At 37.6% G+C, this 23,672-nt stretch overlaps 2 protein-coding genes across 21 annotated transcripts in view; both read right to left on the bottom strand.

Annotated features, from left to right (window-relative positions):
- ANKDD1B (ankyrin repeat and death domain containing 1B) overlaps positions 1-4,600 on the bottom strand; it is a 28,387-nt gene extending 23,787 nt beyond the window's left edge. For 2 of the 9 annotated variants that reach the window (XM_032096566.1, XM_032096565.1), the window contains exons 1-2: positions 4,247-4,600; positions 466-569 (exon numbers count right to left, since the gene is read on the bottom strand). In XM_032096566.1, the coding sequence (XP_031952457.1) occupies positions 466-569; positions 4,247-4,322 (180 nt within the window). In that variant the 5' untranslated portion in view covers positions 4,323-4,600. Of the gene's footprint in view, positions 1-465; positions 570-4,246 lie in introns of those variants that run through there. The other 7 variants (XM_032096560.1, XM_032096562.1, XM_032096563.1 and 4 more) reach the window with 6 other exon arrangements.
- A 3,706-nt stretch (positions 4,601-8,306) lies between these two features.
- The window catches only part of POLK (DNA polymerase kappa), a 35,920-nt gene continuing 20,554 nt past the window's right edge, over positions 8,307-23,672 (bottom strand). For 11 of the 12 annotated variants that reach the window (XM_032097474.1, XM_032097480.1, XM_032097473.1 and 8 more), the window contains 10 exons: positions 22,768-22,921; positions 20,220-20,435; positions 18,409-18,533; positions 18,059-18,225; positions 15,965-15,997; positions 14,187-14,283; positions 12,795-12,966; positions 11,035-11,997; positions 9,909-9,960; positions 8,307-9,761 (listed from right to left, as the gene is read on the bottom strand). In XM_032097474.1, the coding sequence (XP_031953365.1) occupies positions 9,677-9,761; positions 9,909-9,960; positions 11,035-11,997; positions 12,795-12,966; positions 14,187-14,283; positions 15,965-15,997; positions 18,059-18,225; positions 18,409-18,533; positions 20,220-20,435; positions 22,768-22,921 (2,064 nt within the window). In that variant the 3' untranslated portion in view covers positions 8,307-9,676. The remainder of the gene's footprint in view (positions 9,762-9,908; positions 9,961-11,034; positions 11,998-12,794; positions 12,967-14,186; positions 14,284-15,964; positions 15,998-18,058; positions 18,226-18,408; positions 18,534-20,219; positions 20,436-22,767; positions 22,922-23,672) is intronic. The other variant, XM_032097484.1, reaches the window with a different exon arrangement.

Below are 23,672 nucleotides of genomic sequence, written 5' to 3'. Positions count from 1 at the left end.
CTCTGAGCTCAGGCTGGAGCCAGAGGACATTGTAGAATGCTCCCATGGTTCCATGCAAACCAAAGAGTAATACTTCTCTCTAGAAATTTGTAATGCTAGCAGCATTAATCCATTCTTGAAGTGACTGTGGGGTGAGGTCATCCCACTCAGAAAGATTGAGAACTGGAGAAATTAGTCACCAAAGAGTTCTGAGGAAATACTAGAGCAAGGGCACAATTGAGAAGTCCTTAGTTCCCAGTGTGATACCCTGACTACTGGCTAAATGCAGAAACCTGAGAGTTATGTTGCACAAGTCCTAATGTCCATAATGTCCGCATGAAATGATTCTTTGTCAGGTCCTAGAGGGCACTTCTGCAGCATCGCCACCTTGCAGCTGAGGGGGCCTGCTGGCATGCTGGCATTCCACCACCCAACCCCAAGGAGTCACCCTTCATATCAGTGATGTGTCAGGCACTTCATACTCACAGTATCTACAGCATTTATATTAACATTCTTTTTAAACAGCTTTTCCATGGTATCCAGATTGTTCATTTTAGCAGCATACTGAAATTCTCTCTCATCTGGCAACACTGTGGAAAAACATGATAAAAAAATGTATTATTAAAAAAGTAGCCATAACCAACATAAAGGATAATGATAGTGGTTTTACTTTCTGTTATTTGTAGTGATTTAATGTTATGAGAATTGCTTGCTTCTCATCATCAAAGTGTTTCATGACTACATTTTTCTCCTTTAGAGAGATATCTGGCTGATATTTCTAGTTTCAGCTTTTAAGTGCAACTAAAGGGAGACTTTTCACAACATGGATTACCAGAGTTCGCACTCACAGGAACAGTTTATGAAGCTCTTACTATCTGAGTCCCAAATTATTGCATAGGCATAGCAGTGAATGGTACAAACTGCAGCATTTATTTCCTATTCTTTGAGAAATTGCTCTGTTTTAAAACAGAACACACCACTGAAACACAAAATATGTAAAGCAGGAAAAACAAATCAAACCAACAAAGCCCAACCAAATAGGGAGTTTTACATAGGAAAGACAGAAAGACAGAAAGACAGACAGAAAGAAAGAAAGAAGGAAGGAAGGAAAGAAGGAAAGAAGGAAAGAAGGAAAGAAGGAAAGAAGGACGTGTCTACTTGAACACAAAATTTGGCCACAATGTGACATTTGCTTTTAAACTGAGACCTTCCTTTAATGTCTCAATCCAAAAATTAACATCTGTTTGGTCAGTTAAAGCAGCTGCAAAGCATATTCAGTAACTTTGAAAAGTAAAATTCCAAAGTCTGATAAGTGGTTTAGCTGGAGGTCAGAATATTTTTCATGTTTCTACCACAACATATAATTATTCACTTGGAAGAAAATAGCAGAGCAGTTAAATCAGTTGCAAACATGTTAGTAGACACTTTTAATCCCACTGCATCTCACACTTAAAATATAATTAGTTAGATATCTTCTGTCTAGAACATTTTGGGCTGAAGGCCACTTGTCCAATGATATCACCAGGGAGACAGTATTCCGTTGGACCTGGAACTACAGCAATTATCTATTCCTTAGAGCCCTCTCAGGAAAGTTCATCCTACCATATTACGCCTAATAAGAACACAGCTTGAGGCCATATGACTGCAGAGCATACTAAGGAAGATCAGGATAGCATTCACTTAATTGTATGTTACCTGTGGCTTAATTGTATGTTACCTGCATTTTGTATGTTACCTGTGGCTATAATCTCAGGGAGAATAATCACATCTTTACTGTACAAAATGAATCAGAAATTAAACCGGATACTTGCAAAGGTGTTTCCAGTTTTCCTATGAAATTATCAAAGTGCCTCAAACAAAACAAGCATCCTTCCAAACTTCTCTGGAAAACACAGAATATGTGTTGTTTGTATTACAACATGGGGGCACAAGGAAATTTTTTTAAAAAATGAAAAAAAGCATTTGCAAATAAAAATGCATCTCTGGCATCTGTGACAAGGAGCATTGCTGACAGTAAAATCGTCATGATGAACAGTGTTCTTTGAAGAATAAATGTCTCACTTGTAGTTTTCATAGTCATTACCCATAGGAAGTATCCAACCGAGCTTTCTACTAACTTGATTTCAAAGTCAGGTAAACCAGTGGCCAAAGGATACCTCAAGGCAAATTTATGGCAAACATGGAAAAAAACGTACAGTACTAATTAGCTGCAATTAATTACAACTAGACCACATTCGTTCCTGCTGCCTGCTGTATCTTACATGAGAATGCAAAGATAAACGCATCTCAAGACAATCAGGAACAATCCCAAGACTTCACTCAATACTGCCTTCAATAAACAAGATTAAATGATTTTTCTTTACTGTATATACATCAGCAAGGATAGTTTCATAGTTCTGACAAAGAATTAATAAGTGATCTTTTCTCTCCTGTCCAGAAGCCATAAATTGTCCACGGGCTGTTAAATAGACCTTTTGTTCTGTGCATTATGTTTCTTAATAATCTCTCTCTCTTCATACTTCGTAGTAATTCAGGAGTTAAGGACCACGACAATAAAGACCATGACCCTGATTTGTTGCCCAAACTTTTGATGCTTTTGCAAAATTTTTTTTTCATGGATGAAATTACAGGAGTACAGAGCAGTCAGACTACAGATTTATGGAAGCCTACCAAGCAGGGATCTCCAGAATTTGGCACTCCTCCTATCACTAGCAATTACTCTATTTTCAAGTAACAGCAGCAATCACCTTTCTATGTGTGACTGTCAGGATTTTTAGGGGGTATTTTCTTTGGTGCCATACAAGATGTCTGGCTTATATCATAACTACACGTTGCTATTATAACAATTAAATGGTTATATCCAGTTTTTCTTTCAAACTAACTGAAATTAGTACTTTGTTTCCTTTCCTGATACAGTTGGTTTCCTTTGTAGAGGACCCTGCTGGCAGTATATCAGACATCCCAAGATTTTTCATCTTTTGGAAGAGCAAGGAAGCAATTAAAAGTGCAGAAAAGTAAATTGTTTTGTTGACCTCAAAACAAAAAGTGAGGTACCTTCAATCTTTTCCTTTTCTCTTATTTATGTCTTACTTTAGAGGCTCATTCTCTCTTTCAGGACCACCACAAATAAGGATGATTTTCAATGAACTAAAAAAATGCAGCTGAGGTTTCATTACTTATAGGACAGTGAAAATCCCTGCACGTGTGTGTCCCTACCTCCCTGCTCTGTTTTTAAATTCCTGTTGTGGTGTCCATAAGATAAAATCCACAATTATCTTAAAAAGTACATGGGAAAAAACCCCAGAATTTGAATTGGCTGAAGACGTCCAAGGAGGTAAAATAGAAAACATCAACAATATTTGGATTCAAATAGCAATAAAAATATTTTTACCCTGTTGTTTCTAAAAATGAAATAATATATTTAATGATCTGGCAACATTTTCAGTGTTTTCTCTAGGTTTTCTTCTTATGGGAAATAAAATTACTAGAGGAATGTAGGTGTCTTGTTAAGTTACTAGGATTTTTTCTAAAATAGTAATTTTCTGTTTCAAAGAAGTCATGGGAAAAACTACGTATTGAATATAATGGTGATATTTCATTAGTTATTTTTCTTTTCTGCCCTCTTTGCCAGCCTGGGAGCAAGAACCACAGCCCAATATAATGGCTCCTGGTTGTCATGCTGTGATCACAGGACTGGGGCGAAGCAGGGTTTGGCAACTACCGCTTAGTTTCCACAAATCACCTGTTTTCACTAACTGCAGCTCATGCCAGAGCAGTCTGCTCTTTCACAGACTGGTTTGCAGGTTGAAGGCTGGAGACCCCATCGCTGGGTTTTGTTTCTGAGTGCAAGGTCCTTTGATTTCTGTGTGCCTCCCAAAATGGGAGCCCAGATTGGCTGTGAAGCTGGTGGCAGATGCTCAGCTCCAGGGACGTGACTAATACCAGCGAACCCTCTCAGAGCAGTTCAGAAGAGAAGTTAAAGCAGGGTAGAGGGCAATTTGCGGGACTTGCCCTTGGGAACACAACACCCCAAAACCCAGCTCCCAATCCCACATCCATACGTTTGCTGATGTCTTTTACTACATGTACAACAGCTCATGTTTAACGTTGACCCCCAGCGCTCATTTTGTTCTCCGGTCATGGCAGAAAGCAGGTTTGGGTGGGTCCCAGCAGCCCTGACGGGGCTTGGCACGCTGCCTCCAGCAGTCCGGGAAGCCGGGACTGCGCTGCCCCCCGGGCGGCCTCGCCGCCAACCCCGCGGACTCACGGTCCTCGTGGCTCGCTGCCACGACTCCCTGCGCGGCATCCTCCCCGGCGCGGACCAGGCGGCTCAGACCCTTCATTACTGCTGCCCTGGGCTCCTCCTCCTCCTCAGCCAAGGGAAGGGGCCCCAGGCCGCTGTGCCGAGGGAGGTGTCCTGCTCTGGTCCCGACAAACCGGTTCCCAGGACTCCAGCATACGCAGCCGGGCCTAACACACCCCTGGAGGCGGCACACCTGCACACCACCCTACCGGTGCCCGGACACCACCGTGCGAAGGGGCAGAGTTGTGAAGCAGCTTCAGGAGTTTGTTCTAAGAGCAACCAAGCACTAACTGCACTCCATTTCTTGACAGTGGCTAGGCACTGAACGGGATCATCCTTGCCCCATCCAATCTCCCCCAGGTCTTCCCCAGTGGCTATAGTGCTCTGTGTGCCAGAAGCAATTGGCACCCTCAAGTGCACACACGAGGCGAAAGGCAGTCCCGTTGCACCAGACAAACAAGGGGCACTTTTGAAAAGCCACGCTGCAAGTACACACAGAGGTACCACTGGGATGCCTGGAGCCAGGTGGATGTATTATTAATTACTGGGTAGTCATGGAGCTCTTTCTGCAGGTTGAAGACCATTTTGGGGAGTTATTCTCATCATTGTCAACCAGTGTTCACTGGACAGGAGAGGGTGACCATCCCTGCACACCTGCATGCCTCACACAGCATGAAGGAGAAGGTTAGGAAGTGAGAGATTGAAGTCCTTGTGCCATAAATTTGTGCATAACCATGCACATGTGGTAGCAGTATTGATCTAATCACAAGACCCTTTAATTTCAGGTAGAAAATGTTTTCATTTGCTTTTGTCAAAGTCCCATCAAAATCAAAGCACACATCCCCAAAGGTTCAGGTTTTGTGAACTGACATACCGAGATCCATCTAACCTACCTATTTCTCAATTTGTCTTGAAGTCCACTATAACTTTGATCTACTTAGGTCAGAATTGATATTTCCTTTCACACAGACAACAATTTCTTCCACAACAGGGCATACTTTTTTTTTAAAGTTGCTACCCTAAATTTTAAATTTTTTAAAACAGCCTTTGATATTGCTATTTCAAAATAAATATAGGAAAAGTAGTTCCAAGAAAGCAGAATTACCAGTATTCAGCTTTGCACAATTGTGGACACATTTAAGTTTCTTCACTGTAATTTTTTCTTAAATTAAATTACACAACCATCTTAATTTCCAAGATGACTAACACCATACCTGTCCAAAATTAAATTAACCTGAAAGACTCAAGAGTTTGTAAATTGAACAAATTTAGATAAAAAATTATTTGCTCAGATTCTGCTTACCATAGATGAAGAGATTTCACAGTTCTTTTCTCCTTTAAACATTTTTGGTATAGACAGGCTGTGATGTATAAAATCTTTTGAATTTATACACTTTAGTCTGATAAGACAATTTCATCGACTGTACTTCCAGTAGGTGAACATTACTCAGCTGAAAGAAAAAACAAGTAAATCCAGGGAGAAGAACAAGCAACTGATTCAGCCATAACTGAATCATGGAGGTTTCACTTTTATTTGCTTCCTGTGAGTCAAATGTTCCAGCAATTTCTTAAAAGGAAGAAAGGTCTGTATTGCTGTATTTCTGTATGGTAATACAGACTGTTTCCAATGTTAATGCTCCTTTTCAAAATGCGTGACAACAGACAATTATGGAATGATTAGGTTTTCCTACAAAGCTGGCACCAAAGGAGGGACAGATTTGCAGCCTCATACAGAGCGTGAGTTACAGTAAAATCGTAATTTTACATACAGAGTCATGAAACACCAACTGCTAATTTCCAGTTCTAATTACTAACACACAATACTATTTCACAGTGTATCCTGTGGTCAAACCTTATATGTAGTAAGTTTAGCACATATTCTAACCACTTCCTACAATCTTGACCCTTTCAAACAGCCCCCATAGACTGCAGAAAGACTGATGCAGAAATTTATCGAGGTGAAGAACCCAAAACAAAGGGCAGAGCAAGGAAGTACTGTAACATATTCCTTACTTGCCTTCACAGAGCTCTTGCTCTGACAGGAAATCTGAGCACTTTCTTTAATACTTAAGAGTAGTAATACATATAGAAATGAGTAGGGCAAATATAAAAATAAAATGTAAGGTAAGATGCAAGCATGTTGAATGTGTAGAGAGTCTAAATTCCTTTCTTCAGAACTGGCAGAGGGAAGAACATAAACATCACAGAATTCTTATCCTTTTCCTCTGTTACTCATAACTAAAAGAGGAATTCAAGATAAAGTACTTATATGTATATCTTAAATAAGGAGATACATGCTACACAAGAAGTCGCATCTGCTGCCAGCCTAGATCATTCACATGCTTCAGAACTATGGATATAGTAAGTGTGGAATGGCTCACACACGGGAAATAATTTACAGTTAAGTTAAAGACTTAATTGTAGCTAAAGTCAGCTACAAAGAAACTTTCAGATACCAATAAAAACAGATTTTAATTTAAGATCAATTCAACACACAGAGAGTCACTGAGAAGAATGAAGAACAAAAACACTGCTTATACAGTCTTTTCCACAAGAAACAAGATAAATTGTACACAATTTATTAATTGTGATACAAGAAAAATTGTATCACAAAAATTGTGATAAACAAATTGTGATAAAACAATGCTTAATCATGAACTGAAGGCCTTTTTCAGATAAAAACAGTAATAAATATGGTATAAGAAACTATAAGGACTAGTGGAAAAGAAAAGCCTTGCAAACCAGTGAACATATACAATTTTGTATTGGGTTTGCATGGCCAAACTTTGGTAGCAGGGAAGCTACAGGGGTGACTTCTGTGAGAAGCTGCCAGAAGGTTCTTCCATGTCCACCAAAGCCAATTCTAGCCAGCTCTAGATGGACCCACTGCTGGCCAAGACAGAGACAATCAGAAATGGTGGTAAGGTCTCTCTGATAACAGATTTAACAAGAAAATAAAGGTTATACAGATGTAATTGCAGCCAGAGAAAAGTGGAGTGAGAATATGTGAGAGGAACAGCTCTGTACACACCAAGTTCAGGGGAGAAGCAGGGGCAGCAGGTGCTTCGGGCGCTGGAGCTGGGATTCCCCTGCAGCCTGTGGTGCAGACCATGCTGACACAGCTGTGCCCCCGCAGCCCATGGAGGAGACCCACGCTGGAGCAGGGGGATGTTTCAGAGGAGGCTGTGACCCCGTGGCAAGCCCACACTGGAGCAGGGTCCTTGCAGGGACCTGCAGACCCATGGAGAGAGAAGCCCATGCTGGAGCAGGTTTCCTGGTAGGACTTGAGACACCATGGGAGACCCACACTGGAGCAGCCTGTCCTTGAAGGACTGCACCCCATGGAAGAGTGACCCACACTGCAGCAGTTCACAGAGAGCTGTTGCCCATGGGATGGACTCACATTGGAGAAGTGCATGGAGAACTGTCTCCCATGGGAGGGACCCCACATGTTGGAGCAGGGGAAAGACTCTCCCTGAGCAGTGGGAGAAACAAGGTAACCCTCATTCCCTGTCTCCCTGTGCCACAGGGAAGGAGAGAGGGATGGGAGAAAGATGTTTTTAAGGTCTTATTTTACCTCTCATCCTGCTCTGATTTTGTTAGTGATAAATTCAATCAATATCTCTAACCAGAGCCTGTTTTGCCCATGATGGTATTTGATGAGTGATCTTTTCTGGTCCTTATCTCAACCCATGAACCCTTCATTATATTTTGTCTGCCCTGTCCAGCTGCAGAGATGAGTGAGAGAGCGGCTTTGGTGGGTGCCTGGCATCCAGCCAGCATCAACCCACTATGGAATTGCAATAAATAATTTACAACCACACTATGAGTTTTATTTTCACATTAACACTGACACATCCACAACCTTTTCATGACACTAGGTCAAACAGATGGCAAGGCGACTTTTGAAGCTAAGCCAACCAACTTAATTTTTTCAAGCACTTACGAGTAGCTTACTTTTTGCTATGTAATGCTTATGTAAAAATAGACATTTTAAAGATATATACACACAATGACAAGGCAATACTTAGATTCTACACTTTATTGAATCAAAAGTACAAAATAATAAAGGGATAGGTGTTCACTTTCTAAACAGCATTGGCGGCCTTACATTCTCTCAGTTGCTTTTATGTCTTTCCTACCGAAAGTTACCAACTCTCATCTCTGTCAACAGAACAGCTCATGCTGAGTGCTCACTGACCCGGTTTAGAAAAAGTCAACTGAATCAATTTACGATCTGAACTAGTCCAGCTGATTTGGTTCAAAGCAGATAAGGGAGCACTGACATGAATTCAAATGACTGATTTGTGGGTACAGTGGCATCTGACAAACAAACAGATGAGCAGGTAGAGATGGTGTAATTATTCCAGCAGTTCTGGAAACAAGAAAGAACATTCTGAACTGAGCTTGGGCATCTAAGACATATCACGTATAGACTTGTTTGTCTAAAAACCAAGCAAATCCCAATACAGTTAAACAACAAAATAGACGCTTCTACAGTAGCCACTTCTTTAAAAGACTTAGCAGTTAAAAAGCAATTTATATTTCATACAAGATTTGGCACTGTTTGTATAACATCTAAGAAATATGCTGTCATAATAAATTATATGTCTGATAAATATTTAATTATAATAAAGTGTCTTTAAACAATTTGGTGCGAACAGAAAAAAATCTAAACAGAGTATTTAAAATATTTGCATTTAACTTCCTCTTTCCACATATCCACTCACAGAATATACTTTATTCAGAAACACAAAATAATTTTAAAGAGAAAGATAGCTAAACAATAAGCTTCATTATCTTATATTTGCACATAATTGATTATTATTGCACCATGAAAGCTTTTATTTAGAGTAAATTTAGTGCTACTGACTGGTAACAATTTCAAATTTTAAAGAAGTTTTCATTCTCTTTGGAAAGGCCAAAGATCAAACAGCATTTGTCTGAGTATCCTAAAGGAATCCTTCTCTCAAACAACAGTTTTATTAACTTTTTTTTAAGTAAGTGAAGTCATTGTGCACCACAATGAGTCCTTTGGATCTGGTCCATCAACTCTTACTGAAGTAATTTTCAGTAACAACAATGAAAGCTTGATAGCTTCCACCCTCGCTCATGATTTCTGTTCTAGGGAGCTACATCAAAGTGCTAGCAAATTCTGATTCTTGGAAACCAGTGGGGGGGTGGGGGGGGAAGTATTATTCTCCAAAGAAAAGAAAAGGAAAAAAACCCTTCATTTGTACCTTTTCTTCTATCTCAGACATCATGTTCCTGCTATACAGACATGTAATGGTTCCAAAAGGACAGGCACCTGAATCCAGTCTACTGCCAATGATAAATTAACTTGCAGTCATAAAACTCTATGAAATGCTTCATACAGAACATGTTGCTACACAGTCATTTAAAAAACATTTCAATTGTATGTTTGGAATTGCTTGACTTGGCCTTTTTTGATACTGACTGCGAAGCTGTTAGTCCAGACCTAAGGTTAAAGAAAGGGAAAAAACCAAAACAGTGAGAGGTTAAAATACACAATGCATACCAACACAAGTTTTACAACACTGAATATTTTTCTAAACGTTATTATTTTAAAACAAGTTGTGTACTCAAGCTTCCAGAAAACCCTTACCTTTTTGTTCCTTGTGATGGATTTGCGCACTGCTGTCCTTTGCTTAAACATCCTTAAAAGTAATTGAAGACAACCAAAATTAATTACTTCAGTAAAGAAAGAATGCTTCAGAAATTATATACAGGAAGAACTTTTTTTTAAATTTAATCTGTCTCAAGAAGCAGATAACATTTTATTATCTGCACCTTGAATACTGTAGTTTATACCACCATTTTTAAAAGAGAAAAACAAAAAGCCTTGAGATTATTGAATTATAAGGGATTACTTTGAACCTTGTAACAGTTTTCAGAAATAGTTGAAAATTCATTTTTAATTTTTTTATTCTGCAGGGGGAAAAAAAGAAACTTCACATAAAATAAGTCTTCCATTTAAATTAAAGCCTGTTTGCAACAGCAATAGCACTTTGAAAATTTTCTGTGTAAAAGATTCTTATTCTAAATCCTAATTGTATTCTGAAAATTCTAACACACTAGCATTTTAATTTCTTTTTATAAGGTTCCCAAAATAGATTGGGGACTACTTTAGGCAGATAACTTTACTACCTGCACATGCCCTCTAATCTGGCTGAAGATAAAAATCTTCATCAAAAAGAGAAACTACTTCAGAAAACACGCTACTGATTTGGCATGTTACAGGTGCAGTTATGTGATATATTTTATTAGCTCTACAACATACTTGGAGGTTTCTTCCTCTAAGCTCTAGTTCACTATCTCCCTGTTTTTGCTAGCACATGACATAATGGAGCCTTTCTGTTAACTGAATCTCTGAAGATGTTTTCATTGATCTTCACTTTAATCTCAGTGGCCTTACAAACACCTTTCTGAATATGGTTGGGTGTAACAACCGTATAATTTCCAGAAATGAGCAGCAATTCCTATGTCACCTTTGTGGCAAATGGGAGAACTCTGTCAAACTAGTATCACGTTCAAAAATCTAGTTTGTCATTAAAACCAATTTGATATTTTTTAAATAAAAATGTTCACTCCTATATAGGTCTTACTCAAATGAGCTTCTTGAGAAAAAATTTTCAAGTCCCAGAAAGTTCAAAGTACACCATTGCCAAAGTATCTTAATTGCACAAGCAGACAATTTGAATAATCAAATATATCCTAATGCATATACTTACCAGAGAAAACTCTGTTTGAGTTTTCCATATTATAAGTCTTAGTAGGAAAATCCTCTTTTTCTGTCAGCTCCTGGATAAGGCCTTTATTTAAGCAGACATCCACATGTCTGTTAAATGACACAAGATTGGTGGTTTTCTGTTCTGAATTACAAACTGGACAAACAAGAGCAGTGTCTTCTCTGGTGTCAAAGAAATGGGATGAACTAGTTCCTTCTATTTGTTCAGTCTTGTCAAAATGGTCTTCATTGTCTTGTGATATTCTTTTGGGGAAGAGACACTGTTTCATACACATGTTTCTAACAATGTCACTGAGATTGCTAGGCTGTCGTTCTCTGGGAGATTTATCAGGTATTATCTGACCAAATTTTTCTGTGCTATTGTTAGTAGAGCTGTCAGATACATTTGCAGACTGGTCTGTTCCTGCTAATTGATCTGTGTTATTTTTTTCACGTTCATCAACATGTTCATTTTTAAATTGTGGAAGAAAGTTAGGTGTATTTTCTCTTGAACTGTCATTCTTGGATATTTCCACAGTATCTTTAACATGCATCCCACTGAGGCACCCATCAATGTGTCTATTAAGTTCTTCCAAATTATTGCTGCTTTGCTCCTCAAAGCAAACAGGACAGGTGAAGATCTCACGAGCATTAGAATTCTGTAAATCTGTGACTTTCTTTCTTTCTTCCACAAAATTTGCTGATGATTTATCATCATGAAAGAGCTGCTTACCTCTGCTTTCATTTGGAGAAATATTCTCACTGTTTAGCTGTCTTGCTGCTCGCTTTTGGTCAAAAAAACTCCCTCTATGAGATGCTTCCGAATTTTTTGTGAAATACTCTTGGTTGGACTTCTCTGGCTGAAGCCTAAGGAAACCAATTTCTTTTCCTGATTTTAAGAAACTTGTAATGCTTCTTTGTTGGTATTTCTTTTCTTCTTCAGTTAGAAATCCTGATACTCGTACACCTAATGATGAAAATCAATATATAATAAAAATTTTATGAAAGCTTGATACTAACTCCTAATTAACACCTTTTGAGGTATACATTCACTCAATAAAGGCACAATTTATCTCTAAAAAGATGCTAGGCTACCTCCAAATGCATCACAACATCACTACAATTTTATCAGACCCAAGCACTAACCCAACCATATTACTAATTTTAGAACCATGAAGTTTTAACTGATTGCATTATAACATGAAGCTATAAACTTAATATAGTTACATAGAATTCAGTCTGAAAGTTTTGCATGAACTCTACCCATCAGAATATGTTTTTCTTCAGCACATTCTAGTATCTTAGGCAAGTAAGTTTTATATATCACTGAATGTTTCAAGCAGACTGTATAAGCACCTGAAACACACACCTTAGGGTCAAAATACAGAGTTTACTGCTGTCAGAAATGTTCTCATCTCCTGCGGAACTCTGCGCTTTCAGATCTATAAGCACTTTTGTTGCCGTGGTGCAAAGCAGATTTAAAAGCTCTTTTAAAGCAGCAGAATTAAACACTGCTATGAGTCAAGATTCTACTGTCGTGCTGATGCGTATGTTGTTGCATAAAAAAAGTACAACCTCAATTAGTAAAACTTCCTAAGTCACCATTCAGCACTCCAGATCTGTTTCACTTTGCAAAAACTACCAGGGTAATAGAAAAAGATGAATACATTTACACCAGTTTTACTTTAAAGTATGGTGTGTTATTTCAAAACACTATAAGATATCCTAACTCTGAAAAGGAAGAATGAATTTGAAATATCTTACCCATGAGTCTTATCCGCAGAGGGTGAGGAGCAACACTATCAATTTCTGTTCCTAACAAATCTTTAGCAACAGCAAATATTTCCTCCTCGGTAGAAACAGAAGACAGCACAGTTGAAGCTCTTGTTTTAACTTCAAAGTTCACGTTCTTAAGCTTCAATGTAACAGTTTTACCCTACAAAAAAAAATACAATAAAAAAATGTTCACCATGTATGTCATATATGGCATAAAAACAATTATTATGTAGGATCTATGTAAGGGCCCGTAAGCCACAGTTAAGACTGTGTGCTTATCTGTGCACAGCGAGGGGCACTCCCAAGAATTTGTCTGCAAGATTCTGTATTTGCCCCTAAATTTCTGCCGAAGTCAAGTTCTCTGAACTGGTCATTTGACTGTGGTTCTCTGCAGACCATCTGCCACCAGTGCATGTTCAACAGAGTTCATGTTTTGGCTACAGGCATAACTTCCATCCCATCTAAAAAAATTATTTCTGCATCTGGAAATTTTCAATGCTAGATATCCTAACTATTAAGAATGCAAAAGTGATAACCCAATCCAGATTCACTGAAAAGTTACTTCCTCCTGCATAGTGCTATCACAGTCATACACAGTATTTATGTTTGGCACAGATATTTCCCTGGCAACACCTCCCAAACCATTTGTGTGATTTATCATGTCCACCCAAATGTAAATAAACAGCATTCTCTTTGTTCTGGTGCTTTTGTAAGCTTATCCCCTTGTCCTTCTTGGCTGATCATTTCCCCATCAACTCGTCATCTTTTGAAACAATCTTTTATGGCTGAAGAAGATTAATGACAATTCTTTTAGGTCTTAAATGTTATTCCTTGCTTTACTATAAGACTTTCAAAGAAAATATGAACTGTTCTTTCAAAGTAATAAACAGGTATCTGGGGAGAAGGAATAAAGTGAGTGTTTCTACTATTCATATCACTGAATGGTGTGAATAACTTGTCAGCAAGTTTGGCACATGTCAAGTTCTTAAACTACAGAACAGGCTATTGACTGGATCCTGTATGTATACAGGAGAGAAACAGTGTTTTAAATACATTAGTATTACATAATGGACCAAAGTATGGCTTACAGACAATCAGCTCTATTATTCCCTTATAAACATCACTTTTAGCATAAAATGTTCACATGCCAAATAACTTGATTAATCAATTTAATTTTTATCCCACACATATTGCTAGATAGCCACCTGTCCAACAACAAAATGCAGCCTAAGTCATTCTAAACATCTGCAAATTAAAGAAGGGAGACTTCTGAAGATAGATTGCATGGTATGATGCTGCTGAAAGCATTTATACTAAAACTGCATTGAACTGTTGGAGTGCAAAGCACCTTCTTGCAAGTAACCTGAATAATATAAATACCTTAAGTCCCTCTTTCTGTAGATCTTGAGCAAGGTCTCTGCAGAGCTCTCGACACAAATTGTACTGGTCTTCTGCTGTGTTTATTTCACTGAATGTTCTAAGACAAAAATATGACCTTTTTCAGTATGAATCCTATAATATGTTCAGTACCTGTAGTCTAAAAGTACTTTTTATACAGTTAAACAATACTACAATCAGAAGAATGTTGTATAAGTTCAAGTTCTTACTTCAAGGAACAATGATTATTAATAGGAATATTTTGTTTGGAAAATGTTTGAAAGGCCTTTCAAATAATGAAATAATTTGGCTTTCAATTTTTCATGCACTATTTGAAAATGATTCACATTTGATGTCATTGATGCTTAAGTATTTGCAAGACAGAATACTAACAGTAAGTGAATTCATAGAGCCGGCCCAGTTATTTGTATTTAATCTCCTTTGTACACACTGTGTACTGTGTAACATCAGAAGAAAGCCAGGAGTTGGAAGTCAACATCAGAGCCAACTATCAGAAATAAATAATGCAGATGCTAAGAAAAAGATGCCAACTAGTACAATTACTAGTATAATTACATCTAGCCTCAGAGGAGAAAAAGCTATCTTTCTGCCAAAAATGTTGCCAACTGCCTTTGCTAGAGCTTCTTAGTAGGGAAGTTACAGTGTCATCTTTTTGTTGTATATTTGCTTTTTAGTAATAACACGACAGAAAAAGCAACCTTCAGTTAGTTGAGGTTTTAAGAGAAATGGAAAGCAGAACTTACAGACAGCACATGCTTCGGAAAGGTCTCACAGGTATACTGTTTCATGTCAAGCTTTGTATTTACTAGTGTAAGGCTGATAAAATTACACTGGGTTTTACATCTCTAAGTTATAGTCAGGTTTACCTGATTGTACTGAAAAGTCATCCTCTATTACGATTCATATTCCCCTACGAATGTTTGCATGCTGCCAAACTAATGGGATGAATATTTCACTGTGGGTCCCATAGCACTATCCAAGGAGTAACTCATGCTATTCAGACAATACTTCAGTGACTGAGAAGCTGTAAAAGTCCAAGGCTTGGAAGGGACAGCATAGACAGAATGCTATTTCAGGGCTGTCTCTTCCCCCATATAAACTAGTTGCATGATCTCAGAAGCCTGTAGACATCTCTGGTCTAAAACTGTTCTCTTTGAGGAAAAAAAGAAAGAAGAAAAGCAATGCAGAAAGGTACTATAAAGATGCCCAAAATATCTGTTTGACTAGCACAAGACTAAAGCCATAAATTTTCCAGCTTTTCTTACCACCTTTTCTAAGAAAACACCTGACAACAGGGATAACTATTACAGTGCTTTACAGATTCTTCTGGCAGAACTTATTTTTTAAAAATGAACTACTTTCTTAAGGAACTTTACACCAGTAAAAACCTCAGTTAGGAAATACATGTGACTGCAGGCTACTACACTGATATTGACATTAAACTTAAACTGATAAAATAAATTCAAGCCCTTATATATTTCCACCTTATCTTACGGCTTAAAGATCACTTTGATGCATTAAAGGCACTAGCAGAATTGGTTGATAAGAGAACACACAAACTGACAAAAATACCTCCATGGGAATTCTGGAGCCAAGGACAAAAAGCAATGCAAGCTTGAATTTGATTTAGTGAGCTTGTTATACATGTGGGTTTTAAAATAAATACACAATGAAATTATATGACTAATAAAAGTATACATTACTGGGTATTTAGTGGTTCTAATGGTTAATGTAATTTTTTCAGTATAAAATAAGCATACCTTTCAGTGCTCATACTTTTTCTTTCTCCATCCCTTTAAAGAGAAAAACAATTTATTATACTTGATGCAGAAATGTTATCTTTCCAATAAACTCAGAGTCAACCAATCATGCTTAAATAGCTAACAGCAGTCTCTTCTATAAAGTCTGGATGTTAACTTTTTCTACAAATCTTGTACATTAAGTTTATGCAAGTGCAAAAAGAAGAATTAAAAAAAACTCAGACTACTGTAGATTAAGTAAAGACATAGATCAGTCATAGATGTCTTTAAAAAAAAAAAACCAGTTTAAAAAACCAACCAAATAAAAAACTCTCTCAAAATTCAGCTCTTATATCAGAGTGAGTCTCATTTAAAAACAAAACAAACTACAAATCCTATACTGTCTCAGCTATAACTGCGAAGCACAGCTATTAGAATCCCATACATACATATATATTTGAATATTTCCTTTATCTGAGGATCTGAGGAAATAGTTTGCTCTCAGTCTAGATGATTGTTCAGGTTAAATGTGAACCAACAATTGTTTGTTGCTTTCTTTCTTTTCACTGTTAATTGAGCATCCTTTAACAACTCTTTGGCATATAAGGAGATCCCTCAGAGCAATTGCTTTTTAGGGCATTCTTCAGTTTGTATGTATTGGAAATAACAAATTGGTATTGTCAGATTTTCTTAAAAGAAGGTAGTCAGACACAGTAACTGTAAGATGAACTATTTAACTATTTATTGAAGACGCAGGTGTTAATATATTAAGTACTTGCTTTCTCTACGCTAAAATGAAGTTGGTGATGAAAAAAAAAAAATTTAAAAAAAACGTCTCTTAGACATTAAAACCACAAAAAACTCTGACCTTTGAAATGCTCCTTTTTTAAAAAATGTACTGGGAGATATCCCAGGCTGTACAACACCTAACTAGGGTGAATACGAAGAAAGAGCGCACCAGTTATTTAAAGACTATCCATGGTCTGTTTATATATTAACAGAAACAAATACTTTGAAAACTGTGTTTTATCTTTTATCAAGTCACCTTCACGAAGTCAGTCTTACTGCATATTTTTTACAAGTCAATAAACTCTGAATAGAAAAAAAAAAACAACACAAAAATTTGTGCTAGCACATTACTGGGCTTCAAACTGCTAACTACATATATTTTTTTGTAGTCAAATGGAAAAAAGGGCAGATTATTGTCAGAGAAGCTACAGATAAAATATAGAATAGGTCTTTCAGAAGTACATAAGACATTTTGGAACTTCTAATGAAATGAAATAATTGTCAAGCTATTTTAAAATAGAATTTCCATACTTTGGGAAGGAATATTTTTTAAAAGGGAATCAATACTTAATTAAGTATTGATTAATCTTTTTAATTGATCTTAGTTACACAAATAGTAAAATGCTCTCTTTTGGATTTTTTTAAAGAACATGTTTGTCTCCAGGACAGGCTTAGAAATGACAAATACTGTTGAAAAGATATATGCACTACTAAGACTGACTTCCCCCATCCTAAAAAGGAGTCTAAAAACCATTAAAGTACTGTGAACCTTAAAAGAACATATACTAAGAAGGATATAATAATATAATTAGTTCTCTTCCACCAAATTCACATGTTGATATTACAAATATGTAATCCTGATAGGAGACACAGGAACTTCACTGACAATTTACCACCAGAGAAGATCAAATACCTTTGTGATTTTCATTACAATCCAATAACCATAAACACCAGTGTATGTGTATTGTTTTTGAAGAAAAAGAAGTGTACAACTCTGCTTAGGACAGCTCAGTTATGTTCAGCTATTTTGATAATTATAAGGTTATCCTACCTTGATTTCTTGCCATACACATATGTACAACTTTCCTGACAAGACTTGGGATTTCTTATTTTGACATGGCTGTAAAACCTTTGTTTTTTCATGTCTGGCTACTGCATCTTAGACATAAATATAACAATAACAGGCATCAGAGATTTTAAAAAAATATATTAAACAAGTGTATTTCCATAATATTTGTCAATTAAATAATAGGTTCAGTATGTAACATACACAAGAAAACACTAAGAAAAATGTTAACACAAGAGGAAAACAACCCCATGGCATACTTTTCCAAATGCGTTGAACCCAAACCAAGGGAAATATCCAAGAAATTACGCCAAGATACTTCCGAAAAAAGAAGAGAAAGCAGCGCCCTCTGCTGGTAAAGTTCTGAGCAAGTCACAATTCCAAGGGCTTTTAGCATCTTCTCTGTGACTTTTCCAATACCTGGCACCTAAAAGAGAGTATGTAACATGAAATTGGAAACTTTCCACTTGTAGATCCATTACCGAGAACAATTTGAATCAAACACAACATGGAAGATTACCTGGAAAATTCTATCTTTTCAATAGAAATCTTGCTTCTAGAACATAAAAATATTACATGACAGAACAGTAAATGTCATTGTGTCTCTTACCTTTCTAATGGGCAAATCTTTTAGGAAGTCTAGCACTGCTTGTCTCTCAGGAGAAATTCTGTATTGCCCATTAGGTTTATTACGATCACTGCACATTTTTGCTAACATTGTATTTGGTGCTATTCCTTTAAAAAAACAAACATGGTAATTAAAAAAACATAAGACAAAGTTTAATTTCAACTATCCAATATTTAAAAGCAGAAGAGTAGCCTATGCACATGGCAAAGACTAAAATAAGGAAAAGAATTATGATAATTGATAACTAGATTTGATACAATTCTGCAGAGAAATTTTGTGAGCATCATGAAAGAACATAAATATATGTAATAGATTAAATATAACTTAAATAAAGTGTACTTCCTATTTTAATATAGTCAGGATAACAAAATGCCCCAGTAAGTCAAGAAGGGTTAAATACCAAGTCCTTAAAAATAACATCAATTACATGATTCAACACTTCTATGATGGTGATCATGGTAAGAAAGGAAATGCTTACAATGGTTGGTAGGATGAACTCACAGTAAGGAGGAGACCTTTCTTCTTTGTATTTCAGCAAAAACACTTTTTTGGATGAAATTTAACACATTTTATTATTTTGTGGGCTACCACTGGAATGCAGTCATTTAGAAATTTATATATATTTCACAGACATCAGAGGAATGAGGAGGGATGGCTCTTTTCTATCAAAGTAAAGTTTTTACAAATGAACTCTGGAATTTGTTTAGCAAAACAAAGAAGAACTTTGTCCTACAGCCTTAGTGGTCTAAATTTTCATTTGCTCACTGATATAACAGATTATTCGAGATGGTAGAAATAACTCTATTTATTATTGATTATCAGTACTTTTTCAGTTACCCTTCTAATTGTTTTTAGGTTTTGGGCTTAATACTCCTGTTTCCACTTATAAAAGCTATGCCTGTTTTCTAGACACTAACCTATCCTTACAAAACTTCAGTAAACAAAACTGTTATTTTGCCATCAGTCATGAGATAACATACATGGGAGGGAGTTTCATCCTGCTTCTTACTAGCTGTTTCTTCACCTCTGCTTACATTCCGCACTTTCCTGACCTTCTGCAGCTGCTTCATAAAGCTCACCATTGCCTGATGCCTCACTGACCTGGTTCATAAAGCAGTTTGGATGGCATCCAAACTAAGTGGGGCTAGGGACATACACTGGTTTTAGTCAATCAAAATAGCTGAGATTTAAAGGTGGTTTGCCTGAAGTCAAGACATAAAACTTGATGGGTAATTATTAAAAAGCTGCTGAAGAGTTCATTAGCTTCAGCACATATTTACTTCTCTGAGGACTAACATTTTAAAGAATTTTGATATTGTTTTAAGCAAGGAATAGCGTGGAGAAGTTAGAAATACATAACAGCACAGACCTGCTACTCAAACTAAAAGCCGTTTAGAAATCAGTGACAGATTTCACTATGACCCACTGGCTGACAAAAACAATTTACATGATGCACTAGAACAACAACCACCTGTGCTAAGATCAGCTCAAGTGCACTGGTCATTCCTCCTCACTGCTTACTCTTATTTCAAGTAGAAAGAAGCAAAAAGATGATGTAACTGTTTCAATTATTTAAAAAAGAGAAAAAAAGAAAACAAACAGTAGTGGCTTTGGCAGCCATGACATCTCTTGAAATAACTGAAATTCTTTGCAGACCTTCAAAGACAGCATATTTTTTTGCAGCAGAAGAATGCTGTGGCAAGGATAAATTCTTAATTAATACCCTCTGAGATTAAAGTAGAAGACATTATGGAAATACAAAGATTAATTATTATTCATATGTGCCTGAATACCTGCACTAGCAGTCAGTTGAGTTTTCTGCTCAATCCTAAAGCGTATTTCCTTCACAACTTCCTCTGCAGAAGTTCCAAAGACAACTGAGTTTTCCACTGATAGACCTCTTTGTTCAAAGCCATCATCCATCAGAGATGTGTTGTCTTCGAACAGTACTGGTGAAGAAGAGACTTCACCTTCATTAAATTTGGCAGACATATTCATACCATCTTTATCTAAGTAAGACAGAAGCACAAACACTTAATACATCCGTAGGATACATACATACTGATTTCCTTCTTCAGTGCCTTCAGGGTTCACTAGCAGTTTTATTTCTTTCTGGTTTTATTTAGAGAAAGCAATTGCATTGGTTTTTTGTTTAAAGACCAGAGAGATGTAATGGTTTCATTTTGAGCACAACTTCAGCTAGGCTGAGATTGGAGGAATTGGCTAGTACACTGGACATAACTCTCAGAAAAGCAAAAGGTTTAATGGCTTGTTGCTGTAGCAAAACCATCAAGATTTTAGCATTATTTTTGTTTCATACCATATTGAAGGCCACACGCCCTCTTCCACAGATTTTTTTTCAATATTCTCCAAATAAAATTAGGGTTCTAGAATATCTGATTCTAGAATGATCAGCCTGGTGAGCTTCTCACCTTGAACTGCAGTCATAGTAGAACAAGTAATGTCAGCAGCCCTTTGTCTGACTCTACAAACATTACTATTACAGTTTCACATTCTGAGCACTTGTTTGTGTTTCAGAGGAACAAAGGTATCAGGCAAGTGTGAAGAAGCACATGACTATGCATCAGTGATATTGATTTTGTAAAGACTATGCCAGTTTATTGCTTTCTATTTTATTAACACTTTTCTGTAGTTGTGTATGCTTGATTATCCTCAATTTTTGAATTTTAGATATTTTAGATCTAAATAGAATTTAGATCTTAGAAATTTTTGAATACAGATAGTATAAATATTCCAGTCTGTGCATCATTCAGCCATCCGTATGACTCCTTCTTTTCTATTATTCCCGAGTGGATATACAGTTGTGGATGTAGCTCCAACTCTGTCTTCCAGAGCCAGTGAAATCCAGTAATATCTTGAACATTACGATAAATCCTGCAGTGTTCCTGCTACTTATTTTCAAAATTACCATTTTGAATTGTAATTCAGACCTAAATGACACCATTTGGTTTACAGAACTTAGTACCACTTTTCAAACATTTTATTCACATTAAAGAAATCTTCCAAATCCAAATCATTAGCAGTGTATCTTTTATTTACAGGTAACCAGTAGAGAAAGTTAAGCTGTAAACTAACTAAATTGGAGGTAGAGAATATATGGGAGGACAAACTATGGAAGGACTTAGGTATCTACACTTTCAGCGGGTGCAGCTTATCTGAAGCTTATAAGCATGTAAGTGGCAACTTCTGCTCCCAACCCCATGTAATGTGGTCAGAATGCCCAACGCCATTTCACAAGGAAAGCGGCCATTCTCTGCTGCCATGTTCACTCCCTTCCTTGCCCACCTGCATGTCCCAGCACTAGGCCAGTCCAGTGCTGTGGATGACCCTGCCGCAGCACTGGGAAGCTGCAACCCCAGAGCAGTGCCTGCCTGCAGCCCCCAGAGCAGTTTCTGTAGCCCCCAGAGTACTACCTGCCTGCAGCCCCCAGAGCAGCATCTGCAGCCCCCAGAGCAGTGCCTGCCTGCAGCCCCCAGAGCAGTGCCTGCCTGCAGCCCCCAGAGCAGTGCCTGCCTGCAGCCCCCAGAGCAGCATCTGCAGCCCCCAGAGCAGTGCCTGCCTGCAGCCCCCAGAGCAGCATCTGCAGCCCCCAGAGCAGTGCCTGCCTGCAGCCCCCAGAGCAGTGCCTGCCTGCAGCCCCCAGAGCAGCATCTGCAGCCCCCAGAGCAGTGCCTGCCTGCAGCCCCCAGAGCAGTGCCTGCCTGCAGCCCCCAGAGCAGCATCTGCAGCCCCCAGAGCAGTGCCTGCCTGCAGCCCCCAGAGCAGTGCCTGCCTGCAGCCCCCAGAGCAGTGCCTGCCTGCAGCCCCCAGAGCAGTGTCTCTAAATTCCACCTTTGATGGGTCCTAAGGAGGAACTCGGACCAGAGCTGTCGCTGGACAGTGAGACCCGGGACATCCCAATGGCCAGGGGGACACCTCTGCCTTCATCTGCTTCCTCTGAGGATTGAGGGAGTGGCTTATATTCTTTTATATGATTTTTGAATCTAGATTATGATTGTTGTATTGATACTCCAAACTGTGTGCTATCCACCCAATCTGCAGAGGGTCCAGGTTGTATTGTATTACAAATTCTTTATTTTGCTACTTACAGATTGCACTCTTACAGATTCTGCTTGTAAAAGTCCTGCGCCATTCTAATACATTCTGTACTATAGTAATAATGAAATCCTAATAAGGAAAATAAAGCTTAAATTCTAACTAATTTAGTACTTTCTTTAGTACTTTAGTACTTTTTAGGTTCTGCCTAAAATCCCTAAAAGAAAGAAAGTCTGTCTCTTCAGTGTCTAGTGACCTCATGAAAAAAGTGAGTAATTTGCTTACCTATTCTTGTCGTGCTTTCTGTATTAAAAAAGAATCTTCTCCTATCTTCCGGCCAGTTCAGCCTTTCCTCCAAGTGCTCTGTTATGTTCAGGTAGGCTTCATCTAGGCCCATAGGCATAAAATTGGGATCATATTCAGCCAGTATTTCTCTAACCTTGATAAACACAAAGTGAAATTTGTTCTGTAAGAGCAGATCTTGACACAAAATTAGAACACGAACAAATGTACTTTGAAACTTCAAGATGATCAATAACTATTAAAGATACTTACAGTACCAATTATTTGTTTATATTGTAAAATTACAGTAGTGCTTCTCCAAGTAGCAAGATACTAATACTTAGTGAGAACTAAACAGATTTTGAGCATTGTATTTAACTGGAAAGGACACTAAGATCAGTGTATAAGGACTTCACGCCTACTAGGTCCACATCCACTGAATAAAACACTGGGGACCTGGAAACTCAGCAAAGCAGATAAACTGATGCAGCTTTCAGTGCTTGGTGTGTCAGATATCACATACACAAAGGTTAAAAAACCCCACCAGCAACAACAAAATTTTAAGTTTTAAATTACATTAAACTGAAGTTATAGACAATGTTTTAGAGCAGTGGTTAATACCACAGACAAAACCTGTTGGGAAATCTCTAGTGGTAAGTCCATCTTTCTAGAAGGAAACAGTAAAACAAATGGTCAAAATAAAAGCTCTACCTTCTCTCCTCTCTTTTTTTTTAAACCTGGAGGAAAACCTGACTGTGTCATGTTTTTTTCCTATCAGTTTGGGTCAAGTTCTTAGGCATTACAACATTTGTCCGCATGCACTTCATCTTTCTGAAACTGAATAAAGATAGAATTCACTACTGAACTTGAAAAGACAAAGTGAAATAAATTTACATATTTTCAACCCA

The sequence above is a fragment of the Corvus moneduloides genome, chromosome Z (genome assembly GCF_009650955.1).
Source record: "Corvus moneduloides isolate bCorMon1 chromosome Z, bCorMon1.pri, whole genome shotgun sequence".
NCBI classification, from domain to species: Eukaryota; Metazoa; Chordata; class Aves; order Passeriformes; family Corvidae; genus Corvus; species Corvus moneduloides.
The sequence above is the reverse complement of the archived record's forward strand: the minus strand, read 5'-3'. Positions and strand labels throughout refer to the sequence as shown.